At 27.6% G+C, this 18,609-nt stretch overlaps 1 protein-coding gene across 4 annotated transcripts in view; it reads left to right on the top strand.

Annotated features, from left to right (window-relative positions):
* Positions 1 to 18,609, top strand: part of LOC107452953 (macoilin-1) — a 63,056-nt gene that overhangs the window by 31,982 nt on the left and 12,465 nt on the right. For all 4 annotated transcript variants that reach the window (XM_043049647.2, XM_071185300.1, XM_043049646.2 and 1 more), the window contains exons 2-7: positions 2,176 to 2,317; positions 5,153 to 5,279; positions 7,068 to 7,197; positions 7,301 to 7,367; positions 9,284 to 9,398; positions 11,140 to 11,659. In XM_043049647.2, coding sequence (XP_042905581.1) covers positions 2,176 to 2,317; positions 5,153 to 5,279; positions 7,068 to 7,197; positions 7,301 to 7,367; positions 9,284 to 9,398; positions 11,140 to 11,659 — 1,101 coding nt within the window. The remainder of the gene's footprint in view (positions 1 to 2,175; positions 2,318 to 5,152; positions 5,280 to 7,067; positions 7,198 to 7,300; positions 7,368 to 9,283; positions 9,399 to 11,139; positions 11,660 to 18,609) is intronic.

The following is an 18,609-nucleotide window of genomic DNA, read 5'->3' as shown; positions in this document are numbered from 1 at the left end:
TGTTTGAAAAGTGCTCAAAAGGTGCTTATTTTTTGTTGAATAATTTGGCTACGCACCCTGTATATAGGTAATTAATCATGGTGCGTAGCGCTTTTAAAAATTGCTTAAAGACTTGTTTTCAATTTTCGTTTTTTAAAAGCTTTTAAAGGTGCCTTTTTTTTATTCTATATTTTTTTAAGAAATACTTTAAATTTTCCTTTTCGAAAATGAGATTTTTTTTTCTTCTCCACGTTTTATGCAAAATTGTGGTTTTCACATTGTTCTATTCAACGTTTTCACAGTGTATTTCGGCGTGCCGTCGATCCGTAGTGTATGAAACCGCCAATCATTTTACACGTTTTACTTGCGGGTCCGCATGTGCGTATACAGCTACTGAGCTGGGTTCGTAGAGATTCTTGCACTCTTGTGTGTAACTCTGTTGCATTTTGCAAGATACCCTCAATTTCAGGCTTCAGTTTCCACCCTCTGAAATCAAGCCGAAAAAACTCTCGATCTCTTTATGGTGGCTAATAATCAAGAAGCGAGTTCTTTGTCAGAAATTAATTATTTTATCATGATCATGTAAATGAAAATTATTTTGCATTTTGTTAATGTATATAATGCTTAAAAATATTTTTTCAGTGCTTAAAAAGTACTTAAAAGGTGCTTATTTTTTGTTGAAAGATTTGGCTACGTACCCTGTTAATATTAGTTTAACACTAAACATACCAACTTTTTACAATACAGAATATAATCGATCTTTTGACCGTTTATGGTATGTTTTGTGTTAATAAACACAATTTACGTCGTCTAATTATAGTTCTTCTTTATTGCGATAGCAACATAAGTGAATTACCTTTTCGCGATTGAGTACAATTTTCTTAATTTATAACTTAATTGACTTTTATTATTTTCATGCTATTTCGATTTCGTGTTTTGAGATTGCCCTGAGTAATTGCTACCATTTCGTAATAACGGCTTTCGTACAACGTTGATTCGTTTTATTTTTCTAATCCATCAAGTTCTGCATTTATAAGTATATTATGCATTTATAAGCATTTATAAGAATGATAAGTAGTCTTGATAAATCCTAGTGCTTTTCATGCGACTACGTAAAAGAAATTTCAATCCTATTCCTTCGGATGAATTTCAGTAGACTTATCTTCCGTTTGAGAAATAAGAATCATAGTAATCATTTGTTTGAAATAGGTTGAATCCTCAAACGAATTAAGGAAGTGAATTTTCTAATTAAGTGTGCTTGGGATTCGTGTATAAAGGTAGTTAATAAACACAATATATGTTGCTGGATTAATTTCTTTTCCTAATTTGGTACGACAATATAAGTTAATGACTTTTTCTTATATTGAATATAATTTTCTCAATTTTTAGCTTACAATTGAATTTTGTTATTTTGTTCGATTAATGTCAATTAGTGAATGAACGTTTCAGTGAATCTTGCAAGAAGCAATTTTAAATTCTTATTAAAATATAGATAAATTAAGAAAAAAAATTAGAATATAACAATATTTGAAAATTTTTTATGTGTCGCGATTACATTTCGACTTCGCAAAATTGTCAAAAGTCGGTAATGAATGTTCAGTTATAATCTATGATTAATAAAGACATAAATCATAGTTTTATTTTTTTGTTCTCCCCTCTCCTTACTAGATTATGCCAGAGATTTTGTTCCAAATAAAATACGTTTAGCTAAATTAAATAAATAAAAATAGGCTAATTTTTGTAAATAAGTTCTCTGTAGTAGCTTCTTTTTAGTTACATTAAAGGTTAATTTTTGTCATTGGTCATTTCTACTTTTAAAGATTCAGTATTATATCTAAATTAAAAAATATTACTGAATTAAAAAAATAAAAAAATAATAGCCAAAACTTATAAGACTTCTTAAGTATTATTAATACTAACTTATTAATTTATTTTCTTAATTTTGGCTGTCTTTGATAAACTGATTTCAAATACAAAAATCAGTTTTCTTCCATTGGTTTTACTTCAGTGTAGCTTTTTGAAAACTCAGCAACTTATTGAAAGGCTACTCTAACTCAACAATTGGAATTGCTTAGATGGAAAAAAGACTGGTTTTCTATGCATCTGAAATTTTCATTTTTGTTTCTTTCAGTTTTGTTGATTATATGTATGTATTAATATCAAAGATTATAATACTTTTATTTTTCTATTTTTCAGTACTTTTCTGTATGTGAAATTCTTAGTTGTCTGGGCCTTGGTGCTGTTGGCTGACTTCATTCTGGAGTTTCGCTTTGAGTACCTGTGGCCCTTTTGGCTTTTGCTACGCAGTGTGTACGATTCTTTTAAATACCAGGGGCTGGTAAGAAATTTTATATATTTTTAATAAAAAAGTAATTTTTTCTTTAAAAATTTTAAAAATTATCTCAGATCTGAAAGATCTTAGTCTATGATTTATCCAGGGAGAAACTTTTCATGACAATTCAAAAATCTTTAAATTAAAGTGTTAGAGAAAAGTGAGTTCAAGTTATAGTTACAAGTAAAAAGTGAAGTTTTAAATGCTGAAGAAAGGAGTTTGAAAAGATTATCAAAATTATGCTTCCAAATATTTCAAAATAAATGTAAATTATTGCATTATTGCTTTTCCCACTGTGTTATTCTGAGTAATCCTGACCTTTTTATATAATTATTCCAAAAGAAAAGTGATATCAAGTTACAGTTACGAGTAAACAGTGAAGTTTTAAATGTTGAAGAAAGGAGTTTGAAAAGATTATCAGAATTATGTTTTCAAATATTTCAAAATAAACGTAAATTATTGCATTATTACTTTTCCCGCTGTGTTATTCTGAGTAATCCTGACGTTTGTTTGCTTTTTGAATTATTTTTTTTCTTCAGTATTTGAAATTTTGTGGTTTATTTTAGGGTTTACCTGAACTTGAGCTCACTTTTCTCTAAATTTTGAGTGTTAAACACAATTTGCCAAGAACAGTTTCTCCCACTCTTAAGTGTCACCAAAATACTAAATCTTATATCGACACAATATTTTTCTTCCGAAAAAACAAATAATAATAACTGAATGAATGAATAAAATAAAGTTAATAATAATACCCAGAATGTATGAGATTGGAAAAATGGATGGATTTGAGTAATACATGCATTACATCATATTGGCTTTTTTTTAATAGACTGGTGATGTAATTGCATTACATCATACTGACTTTTTTTTAATAGACTGGTGATGTAACATTTATGTTTCTAAAAAAATCCTAATAACAAAACTAGTAAAAAATAATAATAGATAATTGAAAATTTTAAACTTATTTTTTACTTTTACAAAAATGTATTTCTGTAATTTACCTCAAATAAATTATTTCTATAATATTTCATGTTTTCAATGAGGAACATGGTATAATTTATTTTCAAATTTGGATCTTTTATCCTTTTTGAAGCCTAAAATTAGGTATATGATTTTTTAATTGTAGTATGATTTTTTTGTTTAAAAATGTATTTTATCTGAAATAATACTTACTCACAAAAAAATTTGGAATATGCTAAAATGTAAAATTAATTATTCACTGAAATAAGTACCGAGGCAGAACAATTTTTTAAAATTTTTTTGTGGTAAATAAAAACTTAAAACTATTAACTTTTATGATGACTCAATAAATTGTAATTTTTATTTAGTTATAGGTATATCCTGCTTTAAGTTAATTTAAGTTTAGAGAGCTTTTTTTCTGACAAAAGCTGCAGGGTGACTTATGGCTTTCAGAGGCTGCATCAAAGTACAATTCGTTATATGGCTGAGCTTTTTTTCTTTGTGTTAAAAATTTATCTTAAAAATTTAAAAATTATTCAGTGGAAGTTAGTATAATATTTTCAGTTTGAAAAATTTAAATTACAAGTTATTTTAATTTTATTTTGAAAGAAAATGTTTTTTTTTTTATTGCAAGTAAATTTTTTTTAATTTTCTTTAACTTTTTCCAACTGTGTTAATTTCTACCTCCCAAAATTTGAAATATTTAATGTACTTATAATTCAAGTGTTTGTTTTTTTTTTTTTTTTTTTTTTTTTTAAGGAATCAAATAAGTGTTTTGTTTGAAATCAATTAGATGTTGTTGTTATTAATTTACGTCGCACTACAGCTGCACAATGCTATTGGCGATGGTCGAATTAGAAGAAAACAAATTATGGCATTTTTATTTGAAAAGGATAAAGTTTTCAAGTCATGCAATTATTTAGTTTTTGCAGAGTTCTCCCTAGGAATAAAAAAGTGCAGAGTGCTTCCTCGCAGAAAAGAGCATTTTGAATTCTGAAAAGGCACTCACTTAATACATTTATAAAATTGTGTAATATTCTGTAATACTGGATTTGATTCTCAATAATTTTTAAATTACTATCTTATTTTATGTATGTATTTCAAAAAAGTAATTCACACACATTATCCAGAAAATAAATAAAATTGTAGTTTATATAAAAAAAAAGTTAAAGGCATGCTGAAATACAATCTCTGAGCATAAATTTTTTCAAAAAAATGTTAATTAATAAAGAACTTGAAAGCTTTTTTCTATAATTTAAACTGAAAATTAGGAAAAAATGAACATTTAAAAAAACATTGCTTTTTAAAAAAAAAAAATTTAAAAAAAACCTTTTTTAAGTAAAATACCTTTTTTTTAAAAAAAAGAAGAAAGAAAGGAAAAAATAATTTTAAAATTTAGAATCACTTAAAAAATTCATTATTATGCCTCCCTGAAAAAAAAAGAGAAACTTATAAAAATTTAACCAGTTGAAAAAAATGTAACAAAATTAATATTTTTAATAGTAATCAGAACTGAATACTTATTAACACAGATAATTTTACCAGTGTGTAATTATTATTTAGACAGTGAGTTATTTTTTAAAGAAAATGGAATATGAGTAAAAAGACAATGCTTTTAAGGGGTAATTTCTACAATAAGTGCAGAGGACGCATTTACAAGGATCATAGGGCAGGTCGCCCTTCTAAAAACGCTTATGGGGAACACTGATTTTTGTTTTCTTCATAAAGGAAAATTTTTTACCTCTTTACTAATTTGTTCTATTTGATTAAATGATGTTTTGTATTAATATATCTGTATTAAATGTTTTCAAAATTCTGATTTTCTTAAATGTGAAATTAATAACAGTACAAATTATATAAATTCTTTTTTTTTCTTTTCAGGCTTTTTCAGTTTTCTTTGTTTTTATTGCATTCACCTCAGACATGATTTGTTTTCTTTTTATCCCTGTTCATTGGCTGTTTTTTGCAGCAAGCACATACGTTTGGGTTCAGTATGTGTGGCACACAGGTAAAACCCTTCTTAATGACTATAATTTTGTTAATCTGAATATGTATGCATTTTATTTTTATGGAGTCAGTGATATGATCCCGAGTTTTCATTGGTCTGTCGCAGGGTTTGTTGATTTAAAAGTTTCTTTTTTTAAATCATTGATTATTTACAACTGATTTTTTATACATATGTATTCATTTTAAAAGTTTAAAAACACTGTTTTCAATTATTGATACTTTTATTATTTCTTTTCTTGGTTTTAAAATTTATTTTAAATAAATTACTGCATTAGTTTTAAAATTTATTATTGCTGCATTAATTAATTTTAGCTAACGAAATTACTTTCTTTCTTGGTATTTGTTAAATTCCAACACATTTGAAATTACATTTTTAAAAATCTTTTGATGCTTGAAATTGAAAGTACAGATTAAAGTAAGCATTTAATTATTTTTTTCTCATAATATGTTTACAGTATCTTTGACATTAGCCATGATGCAATGTTTATGTGCATTGTACTCTTATCCAGAATCACAAAATATCTAAGTGGAAAAAATAGAGAACAATTTGAAGTGTAGTTTGTCACCAAACTTTTCAAAGCAAATTAACACTTTTACACTGTATAGAAATAAAAAATGAAGTTGGTAGTTATGAACTTTTGCAATTTTTTTTTTTTTTATCATGGTTCTGTTTTTTACCAGCACTTAGCAAAAAATAAGCAAATATGACGGTCACTTCTCACTTGTTATAAGATAGTTCGACTTAATTCATTATTTTTTGATTTAATAAGCAAAACTAAGTTTTAAATTTTGAATTAGAGGCATTTTTAAATATGCTAAAAATAGCTCTGCATCTCTCTCAAACAGAATGTTATATTGTTTAATGTTACTTTTTCATTTATTCATTATAAATATTTGTTTTCACTATGTTTTCTTTACAGGAATTTTATGCAATTAGTATTTTAATTCTCTACGTTTATTTTGCAAGTATAATGCTGAGCGCAACCAACCTTCTTCGTTTCGCAATGAAATAAATATCCCACAAAAACAAATTGAAATAAATATTTCATTCCACAAGAACAAATTGTCAAGATAAGGCGTTATCCATTCTAATTCCTCATAAATCTATCACTCCTTATCTCCCCCTCTGCTGACCAGACGAGTGGTCCTCTCGTCTTTCAAACCCCCGTCCTCTAGCATCCACCATGTGAAAGGGGGCAACCAGAATCGATTTGTAGCTTACAAATTATCAATTTGTTTTTGTGGGATATCTATTTCATTGAGGGACGAAAAAGCTGCTAGTTCCTAGGTTGCGGGAAGCCTAAGAGCATCATTCTGAAATATAGTGTTAAATTGATTGATTAAAAAACTTCATTTGCTTCAAAAATATACAGGCCCTGACTAATGGTAATACTCCCCCTGGTGATAAATCACCCTGATTTGTCCCTCTTAGCCACATTGGTTTTTCTAGGTTTGTTTCCCACCTTTTATTTTCCATTCTTCATCGGCAACTTAACATTTGTTTCATATCACTCTTTTTTCTTCTCATTCACCTCTGGTGAGTTGTGAAAAATTTGCTCTTAATTTTGAGCTCTTGAAACTTGTTGACTGCTATATCCAGTCCGTATAGTTTTGAAGCGAATGAATTTTTTTAAATATCTTATCGTTTTAGTTTCTTGTGATTATTTATTTAAGAATGTTAAATTGTTTTATCAGTTTTTGAATTTTTGTTTTTAGTATCTTTTTTTTAAACCAATTTTATTTTGTGCGTGTATTTCATGATCTAATTTTAACTATTTATTTTTTTTAGAGAGGGGAATTTGTCTTCCTACCATCTCTCTATGGTTACTTTTTGTATATATTGAAGCTTCAGTGCGGCTCAAAGAACTTAAAAATTTGCCATTTCATTTAGATCTTTGTAGGCCGTTTGCAGCACACTGGTAAAAACTTAATTTCTTTTTCAATTGTATTCTTATGTTTTTACGTATTCATTTATTTTTATAATTAATGTAGCATTCATAATGCGTAATTTTTTAATTTTAGCATAGGGTATCCAGTTGTTACTCTTGGATTTGGTTTCAAAAGTTACGTTGGATACAGAATGAGGCTTGTGAGTATCATGATTTTATTTTAAGAAAATCTCTTCAAATTTGATTGTTGGAGAATGTTTTGAGGCAATTTTTTTCTGATCATTCATCTACCTCTTATTTACTCATGGTAGAGCAAGTAGAACAGAATGACAGGCTTCAGCATACTAAGCATCATAACTAGAGCCCGGATTTTGATGACCTAAAAAATCTCAACTAATGCCCTTAAAAAGTGCAAAAGATGCCCTCAAAAAGTGCAAAAAATGCCCTTAAAAAGTGCAAAAAATGCCCTTAAAAATGCGAAAATAGTGCTAAAAATGCCTTATGACATGACTTAAATAAAGTAAAAATATTTAACTAAAACAATGTTTTACTCTTTAAAATTATTATGAGTCATTTCAAAAAATATTAAGCAATGCAATACTTGTTCTACGTTCATTAAAATTTGAAAAATATGTTTTATATCCTAAAATAACAGCAACAAAAAAAAAGGAAAGCTGTAACAAAGAATTCTAAAGATTTTATATCAATCAATAACATAATGGAAAAACATAATGACATGCAGGTGGTATTGAGAGTTGAAATATGAAATGTAAAATGATAAGACAAATCTTGCATTTCATGTAATAAAAATGCCCCAAAAAGTAATAAAAATTGGAAAAAATTAACAAAAAACTTAAAAAATGCTTTCAAATGCAAAATACACCCCAAAATTTAAGAAAAAAGGCCTATAATTCTAAAAAAGTGCTCTAAAGGACAAAAAATATCCAAAAATGCAAATGTCATCAAAATCCGGGCCTTAATCATAACCAAAGGATTAAACTTGTTTTTTTTCTTCTTATTCTCTTATATAGCTTATTAAGGCTAAGTGTCTTTTGCATTTGCTTCCCCAGCTAAGAATTGTTTGAAAAAATGAATAGATTAATTATTTTAAAAATTAACATCACTGCAAATTTTATAAATATTTTTTATTTTTTGTATTCGCATAAGTACATTAGAAAATAAGAGCATATCATTAAGGAAATGATTTATATCATTTTAAGTTAGATGTTAAGCATCAAGATGCATATATGGATGAAGAGAGCTTTTGCAAACTTTAAAGATTTTCTTACTTGCAAACACAATAACTTTCAGTTTTAAGCTGATTTTATCAAATTGCAACGATTTTACAGCATTATATAACAACTGTTTGTAAAATATTTTTAATATCTTTTTTTTTTTATAAAAAAAAATTGCTAATATAATCTTTAATCATTATTATCATGTACTAATTTTAGCATTTTTAATCTATATAATATATATATATAAAAAATTTCTGAAATTATAAACATAGCATTGATGATTTAAAACACAAGTGTCTTGAATGCATAAGAATTATTTAAAAGTCTTGAACATAAAGCATAGATTATTGTTTTCATGTATTAAATGAAATTCCCGAGACTAAAGTGGCAAATGTTGCAGTATGTTTTTTGTACTTTTCTCATTAAGATGAGGAAAAAAATTTTTTCAAAATTAATTGGTGATTATAAAAATTTGTAAATTAATGCAATTGTACTTATTAAATAAGATAAACATTATGAAAAAAAAAATGGTGCGAGCAAGCATTTTATAGTTTATATTCTATGAATTAAAAAAAACAACCTATTCCTAAACATCAATATTGATCACTGCAAATCAAGTAAAACACTTCTGTGTTTCGATGCTGAAAAAGGTTCTTCATTATAGAACCAAAACTATATTATGTCTGTTTTCGTGACATTATTTGTGTTTATTTTTCTTTTACCATTTTTGGTATTATAGGTACTTAGAGAAATATTTGATTATCATCTTTTTAATGGAGTGAAATAAATTGTTGTATTATAATTAAATGCTAAAAAATGGTATTTAAATAATTAAGGTTCTTTTTCTAAAACATGGTCTTGGGATTTTTTTTATTTAGAGAAAACAAAAAGAAGTTGCCAAAGAAAATGAATTTTACTTTCAATTAATACAACAAGCATTGCCTGCTGAAGCACCCAGCATAGCAAGCACGTGTGTGCAAGATAAAGAAAAAGGTACTTTAATTAATGTTCCAATTTAATAAGATTTTTAAGTTATTACCATGTATTTATGTATGTAACTTTGTCACAAAATGCTTTTATATTGAATATAGACATAAATATTAGATTTAAATATTTAATAGATTTGAATTCACTGAGTGAGGCCCAGTAACTGAATCTTAGTGCTTTACGCTCTCGTGTTATTGATCTGGGTTTGATCCTAGTACCGAGCAAAGTTGACTCAACCTTTCTGTGGCTCGATAAAACGAGTACCAAGCATCCGTAGTGACTAAACACTTGGGGCTTCGCATTAAGCTGACCACTCAGCCGAAACATCTACTCTTCCGCCCCAGTGCCTTAGGTCATGAAAAATGTGATGGGTTCAGTAGGCCTTGGGAGCCCCCCATGAACTGTTGTGCTAATGAGCTTAGTTTAGAAGTTGTGATTTAGAAAATTTTGTGATGTTTGCAGTAAAATAGGAAGTTTTCTCCAAATTTAAATTTGTTATCATATTTAAATTTTTGCTGCAAAAATGGAAAATTGATAAATTTATTAATTTTTATCATTAATGAAATCTTTATACTGTATTATAAACTTGACATCTAATTGTGATTTTATGGCAGATTACTTTAAATTTAATACAAATTGTTATTCCAAATTTTGCTCAAAATATCGATCACATTTTAGTATCTGTAAATATTAAAATTCTTTTAAGTTTTTAAATAAAATAAAAAGGCAATCACATTAAGTGTTATGAATTTTGGAAATTTTTTGTTTTTACCGTAAATTGTTACCCTTATCTTATTGGTAAACAAACTTTTAAATTAAAAATTATCCTAAAAATGTTTTATTTACAGAATCTGTTAATTTCAAATATATATTTTAAAATTCAGAATTAGCGATAATTATAGACTGCTCTTTGAAATATATTATAAAATAGTTTACTGTATAAAATTTAAAAAGAAAAAAAGAATCCCCAATACAAACTTATGTTGTTTTTTTTTCTTTCCTATTTTGAAATTATTTTTTCATTGGCATGGAGAGTACCTGCAAAAAACGAAAATGTATTTTTTCTACTCCAAAGTTATAAAATAAAAATGGTATGAAAGCTTTAAAAGTGATAGGTAAAAAAATGCCATTTTTAAAAAAAAAATAATTCTGGGGAGAAAAAGAAAAAAAGACTAAGATGCAAAATTATCATTACGGTAGAGTGCCGATTATACGAACCAATTAAGACTATGCCCAATCTGGATAATAAAAACTTTAAAAATGGCTATAAAAATATCTATAAGTAATTTCCCTTCACACCTTTACCAGGCCTAGAATTTTGCAATTGTAGTAGTACCTAATTAAACCATATTACAACTGGTGTGTTTAGGTTTTACTTTTTTAAAATTTCTTCGCAACCACTTACTCATTTGAAACTGGGCAGAAATAATGTTAGATAATTTTCAAGGTCACTGAGAGACAAACTTCATTTTTTTTTACCCCTCCCCGATATTCTGAAAATGAACATTTTCAGGATTATTATCATCATCATTATTTTTTTTTTTGATGTAGGTCGGAAAAATGCAGGGTCTGAGAACCATTCGTATAATTGAAAAGCCCAGTAAATCGGCTTTCAGATAATCGGCACTCTAATGTATTTTTATAATCGGCTCTCTAATGTATTTCTACAATTGGCACTCTAATGTATTTTTTTCAATTGTGAATTATACAGTTAAATATTAATATTTATTTATTTAATTTTTTGCAGCTTCCAAAGCAACAGAGGAAATAATCTCTAACGGCCATTGTGTAACAGCAAATCATGGCCATGGAAGAAAAAGCATCTGTAGTGGAAACAATATCAGTAATAGTTCAAATAGTCAAAACAGTTTAACAACACTATCTCTCACAAACAGCGTGGATAGTAAAATCGCATCATACACAGAACTGGACTGTCGTGAATCGCGGAAACACAATACAAACTCCACGGCTGTAGACAAGCACGATTATCAATATATGGAAACACAGCTCATAAAAACTAGTGTTAATGACTTTGATGAGAGTGATGAGAGCTGTGAACGCGAAAAGGGAACTCTTAAGAGCAATGGTGTTGCCTGCTTTGTGACGACTGGCTCGTCCCAAAGTCGTGGGAAACTGAACCATAATAGTGTTAAAGACAATCTATCTACGACAACTCTTCATATGGGGAATTCCAAGAAAAGCCGTAATTCATCTAAAGAAATTATAGCAAACAATTGCAGTTCTCCTAAAGATGATCATACATATAGGTAAGATGATCTTAATTACGATTCATTCAAAAAGAATATACATGTATGCTTAGAATAACTTTAGTGAGTTATTAAACAGATTTTATTTTTACTGTGGAAATTCTCCCAGAAATCCAGGTAGCTTGTAATACATTAATGGCTGATATGAGGTGTTATGCAGTAAATAAGTGTTGGAGTTTTTGATGTTCTCTGTCATGATATTTGAGAGCTCGTTTAGTTTGTTCAAAGATGAAAGTTCACGTTGGCATGAAATTTTGTAAATTCCCTAGCTTTTACCTTGAACAATTTTTAACTGTCAACTAATTTTTATTCAATTTGTGTTTCACATATTTTTGTTTATCTCCATTTTTTATTTTAGCTATCGCCTAAATCATTTTTCCACTTTTGGGGGCAATAGCTATATTTTTTTCCTTATAAATTATGAGAAGATGTTATAACATGCATAATATTTTTGCTTATTGTCTTCTCTGTGGGTCTCTGAATTGTTTATGATTGGTTAACAGTAAAAAAAATTTCATTAATTGATTAAAAATAGTGTTATCAGTTTCCTCCCTTTAGTGTTTATTTTTTATCATAGTTATTTAACTACTAGTATGCTTAGTTATTAAGTTTAAAGTATGGTCACTAGTATACTTTTTTTAAATGTAGATTTATCTAGTATTTGATGCAATCTTGTGTTTATAATACTAGTACTTGTATTATTTTATTGCTAGTAATTTGCATATTTATTAAGGTAATTGTTGATAATGATGAATTTATAAGCTTTAAGCAAAACCATTATACTACAAAATTAGATTCAATATTTATTTGGTACTTCAGATATTATTTCTATTTTCTAAATTTTTAGATTTTTTAAGTATTTTAAATGGAAAAAGTTTTCTTTCTAGTTTTTCCTAATATAATCACTTAAAAAAGTTGAAACTAAATTACAAACCGTAAGCTGTTTAAAAATTCATGTTTTCGTTCTTTCTCAAATTTCACATGTTGCAATAAGATTAAAATACCCGGATTCTAAATACCATGTGGAAATGCATGGCACTGTCTGAAGAAAAAGGCTGCTAAAATAATTTGGATTTACTATGAAATGTGCACAAAATTGTATCAAAAAGTGATTATTTAAATGCAGGATTAGACACTTGCATGATGTATTAACATCATAGTTAAAGAAGCCGGATAGTCAAAATCTTAAGGAAAAGAAAAAGATCTGTCTAAATTTACAATGTAATCAATTTGAATAACGAGCAGCGATAAATAATCATCTAAATGCATGTGTGATTTGAAACTCTCTTATTATAATAATCTTTTTGTACAAATATGGGATTTTCAAAATCACATGAAAAGCATAGCAATACCTTCCTTTAGAAAAAGAGAAAAATAATTTACATTTGCTATAGAATTATCGCAAATAAAGCACGTTAAAAAGTGATAAATTAAATGCTTGATTTATTACTTACAAGTCTCAATATCATGTTAATGTATTAGGATTTTAAAAGCCACATGGAAATTAGTAGTTATAACTAAAAAAAATGATTGGATATATGATGAAATCTTCAAAAACAAAGCGAGTCAAAAAGTGATTTCTCAAATTTGAAATTAGCCTATTGTAATATCATATTGAAAATATATTTGGTTCTTTAGAAACTATGCGGAGTTTGAAAGTAATTACCACAAAAAAATGATCGGAAAACATTAATTTACAATAGAATCTGCACAAATTGAGAATGTGAAAAAGTGATTTTTTATTTTTCAAAAAAAGAAAATTACTATGTTCAGAGGCTCCTGCAGGCCGTACATCAACAATTGGAGATCCTCAGGTTGTGCACCCGTCCTACAGTTTTGTTTATAGGCTCCTAACATTTTGAAAATAAATTTTGACATGTTTGTATATACATAATTGTACATTCTTGTTTGTAAGTCACAAGTCAAATTAATTTCAATAAAAATTAGAAATGAAATATGTAATTAATTTAAAAAGCAATGCCTAAACCTAATGTCTAACCAAACTTTAAAATAACTCGAATCTTTGTGCACTTTCATTTTAAAATTATGTTGAACACATTTTTCAAGACACTTAAAGTTTCAAGTTGTAAAACTGCTGGTTACTTTCTGCTCAAATGTATACACTGGTTACTCATTAATATTAATCTAAATGAGTGCTGTTACTTGTATTGGAATTCATTAATTCTTTTGAATATTTGAAATGGACATTTTTCAAAATTTTGGATTTAGAATAAAAGTTCTTTTTTAATCATTTGCTTGAGGGAAAGGAAAATTTTATTAATGCAGTTGCTCGTTACGAAGGCTCCTATCATAATGAACTAAGTTTTATTTATTAAATTGTTTCCAGAGTTCTCTCTAGGAATTAAAAAAAAAAGGTTGGGTGCTTCCTCGCAGAAAAAGACGCTTTGACTTTTGAAAGGGCACTCACAGTGTAAAAATTTATCAAAATGTTTGATTAACTGAATTTGATCCTCAAAATGTTTTTAATTACCTTCTTATACTATTTATATGTATATTTCAAGTAATTATCACTCATGATCAAAATAAGAGAAAAAATTGTAGTTTATAAAAAGTAATTAAAGACATTTTAAAAGACAATCGCTGTAAAAAAAAATTTTTCAAAGGGGGAAAAAAAAATAATTGATAAAGAACTTGAAAGCTTCTTTCTATAATTCAAACTGAAAATTGTGAAGAAATGAACATTTAAATGTGCATTTTTTTTTATTTACCTGACCTATAAACACAGATAATTTTACCAGTGGGAAATTATTGTTTTAACAGGGAATTAAGTTTTTTAAAGTCTAATATGAATAAAAAGGTGCTGTTTTTCAGGGATGGCGACTTATTTTTACAAAAAGAAGCCAATAGAGCACATTTATAAGGAATAAAAGGGCAGATAGGGCAGACTGCCCTTTTAAAAACGGGTAGAAAGAACTCAGTGTTTCTTGTGTACCTTGTATTACTTCATATTTTTCCATTTTTAGTTTATGGGTTTCTTTATGTGTTGGTTTCTTATTATGAAAAAGAAAAACTTAATGCTGCATCTTCTAAAAGAAATATAAATGATTGATTTAAATTCATAATTATTAGACATTGCCAGTCAAAGTTTGTTAGATAATTTATAAAAAATAAAAATAAAAAGTTGAGGACTATTATGGTTCTAGCATTGATTAATAATTAACAATCTCATTATGTGTCTTGAAATTTATTTCTATTATTTTATCTAATATTTTTAAACAGCTATTTAAACATTGTAAAAAAAATATTAATTATTAACTAACTATTCATTATTATTTTTTCTGCATAAAGTGTTAAAAAACTTGTTTAAAATTTAAATATACTTTTAAATACTTTTAAAAGTATCTTTAAAATTAAATGCTTTTTTCAATTTTAAAAAAAATAAAACATGTAAATGATACATTTGCTGCGTAAAATATATACACGCAAAGAAATAAAGCCATCTTTTAAAACCAATGATTAAAAAAGGAAGAATAAAGTACTTTTTATCCTTTGTAAGAACATGATGGAACTTTAAGTAAAACAATATTCTTTTTAACAGTGTAAGCTTCAGAAAGTAAAATTTTATACTTTCTCATTTCTCAAAAATTATTTGATTATTTTGTTAATTAAAATGAGTTTAAAATGGTGCTAAAATTTGTGTACCTTACAATTGTTTGACCACAAATAAGTAAAAAAATAGAAAGTAGTAAATAATTATTAAAAATTAGTTTTAACCAGGAATTATCTTTAAATAATTAATTTTATAATTGTATGCTAAATTTTTTCAATTAGGGTGACCTGGGGTAATTCCTGATCAAAAAACGCAAACATCTATTTTGTGAAAAAACTATTCAAAATAAAATTTTAATATTTACTGGAAGTTTAAGGCTATATGAGATGAGTCCAATGCCACCTTCTTTTGTTTGAAAATCTAATTAGAATTTAAGAGATTTTAAATTTTTAGTGTTCAGGAATTACCCCTGGTCTTGATCATTTCTGGGGTAATTCCTGATCACTTCTGGGGTAATTACTGATCACCAGTTTTTATTGTAAAGGGGCTGTTGAAAAATAATTATATAATGGTAATTAACAAATAAGACATCAAGATCAAACAAATAAACCAAAAAGATATGTTTAAGCAGCTAATAAAATGATTTATTTAAAAGCAAGAAGAACGATTAACACTTTAAATTTTCAAAAATCTTTGCATCGTGCCATACATTTTAGGCAATCAGCCAACTCATTCTCATGTTCTTCTGAAATATAAGAGAGTTCCCACATGGGTTACTTTTGCTGGATTTTTTAACTTCTTTAAGGGAAAGTGTAAAGCTAAGTAAGGTATGTCAACAGCTCTGGCAGCAGCTCTCACACTGAAATTTTCATTTTCAATCATTAAAAGAAATTCACTAATTTTGTTTTCTAGAAGCTTAGTATCCTTTTTAGGCTTATAATTTCTCACCATATTTATAATAGGCTAATTTATAAACTTAAAAATTATTCTAAGGATGTATGCACATAAAATTAAGATAGAAGCAAGGTCAGACAAACCAGAAATGGTGCAAATCAGAATACAGTCTTGTATACGGTTAAAAACAAATTTTGTGATGACAATTGAAATATACTTTATAGTTGTTCCACTTAATAAATATGAACTGTTATTTAAGAAAAGACAATTAGGTATTTATAAGCTATTTTATATACTATTTATAAGAAGAAATGACAATGATCAGGAATTACCCCAGTGGTCAATAATTACCCCATGTGTAGGGGGCAGCATTTGATATAGTTTCCTATAATCAATTATAATGTTTGCAGTAGACGTGAAACAATTAAACAAAAGCTTACACTACTTTTATATTAAAGAAAAAGAAAGTGACTCAAAATATTTATTATTAAGAGAATGCAGAAATGTGTACATTTTGAAACCCATCTTTGAAATGGAAAATACAGAAAGCAGTTTAAAAGATACTTATTTTGTTAGATTAAACAAAAAATTGTTATTAAGTAAATGTAGTTATACTTTAGTAAAGTATACAAGCATTCTTGCCCATGTCTTAAATTTAAAAAAAAAAAATTTTTTTTGAAATAAAACTTAGGTGATCATTATTTACCCCAGAAACAGAGTGATCGTGAATTACCCCGGGTCACCCTATCTTAATTAAAATTAACACTAATTGGCCCTGAACTTTAACTGCTCTAGTTTTGCAATTAATTAATTTTTTTTCCTAATTTTAAAAATTTCTGATTCCAATTAGCAATACACTGCAGTAATACAAAATTATTAGATAGAGAATTTATGAATCATCCAAAATATAATTTTACTAAAAATGTTAATGGATTTGTATTTGGTTCGAGATAATTAAAACCTTATAAAGTTATTTCATTAAAAAAGTCTAGAACTCTTTATCAAAGTTTAGTTACTGATATGAGGGAATATTAGCTGACTCTGGTTTTTTATTTATTTATATGAAGTGCTTATGAAACAACAGTTACACTGTTCTGAACAAAGTAATTCTGAACTTAAAAATAGTATATGATTCTTTAGGAAAAAATTTCTTTTGTTATACTTTTTATGATCTATAGTTTGCTTTTTTAAATGTAGTGCCACAAAAATGTTCAGATTTTTTGAAAAATATTACTCTGATTTTTTTTTTCTTTGGCTCACTACCAAGGCCTGTTAAAAGTCATAATACTAAATTACCATAGTTGTAAGTGTTAAATATAGTTACACCTAAAAGAAATCCAAACAATCCTTAAAATGTGTTGAATATCAGTGATTGGGTTCAATCCTTTCAAGAACTGGTAGTTTGAAAAATGTTTCATCTGTTTGTATTTTTCATTTAACTAGGAGGCTTCGCCCCTGCTCGCTGGTGCTCGCCAACCCCCTGAACTGCTTTCGCAGTTCATTTCGGATTGTTTCGCAATCCGATGCTCGCTTTACTCGCTCATTGGATACATTCTTAAAGTCTAGCTTTTGTATACTTTTTTGAACACTGAAGTTCCGAAAAATTTTCACTGTAGAAAATTCTAAACCTGTACATTTCAATATTAATTTGAAATTGCAAACAGTTCACAGATTTTTCTTAACTGTTGAGAAAAGTAACTGTTGTAAGTTTTGTTTTAAAGTCTTTCCCACAAAAGGGCTAAAGCCATGTGTTGTAAAACAATATGAAATAGTAGTCTGCCACTGAGCGCCGGATGTAAAGATAATATAACAAAACGTGGAATAGTAAAGCGCTCAATTCAAAATAAAATAGCAATAGCATAACACTTCTCATTTCTGCCAATGAAAAGGAACTATTTCAGTACTCATAACCAACCAACCGTTTTTTTCTCGGTGACAATCGGAGATAGATAGACATATGATGCTCACTACGTGCTCTTGCGCGCCGAAGCCTATCAATTAAAACGTATTAGCGTTTTATCTAACATGGATTAGCCATATGATCCCCGTGGCAGAATCGCGGCGACACAGCGACATTGTCGCAGAATGTTGCTGAGTTCTTGCAGAAAGAATTTTCTGTTAGGAAGTAAGGAATTTTTGTTTTCTTTTCTGCAGAATTTTTTTTTTCTAAAATTATAATTAAAAGATGCCTTTTTAGCACATCAGAGAGGAAAGAAATGTTCCTGATTTTTCTATTCTAATTTAAGAATGAGAAATATAGAATAATAAGGAAAGAAATTTCTTTTCTGCGGAAATGTTGAACGATTCCCCACCCCNCCCCCCCCCCAGAAATCATTCTTTTGACACGCTTATTTTACGCCAATATTCTTGTTAATCCACGCTCTATTTTCATAATTTTAAGCGAAACAAATCCCGATGTTTTTTATACAGTTTAATTATACTCGAAACTGAAATCAATTATTTACTTTTACTGTGACGATTTCACCGTTTTTCGGCTTTTTGTTACATGTGCTATGCTACTGAATTCCATAGGATTTTTAAAATT

The sequence above is a fragment of the Parasteatoda tepidariorum genome, chromosome 9 (assembly GCF_043381705.1).
Source record: "Parasteatoda tepidariorum isolate YZ-2023 chromosome 9, CAS_Ptep_4.0, whole genome shotgun sequence".
Taxonomy (NCBI): Eukaryota; Metazoa; Arthropoda; class Arachnida; order Araneae; family Theridiidae; genus Parasteatoda; species Parasteatoda tepidariorum.
This window is presented reverse-complemented; position numbering and strand designations above follow the sequence as displayed.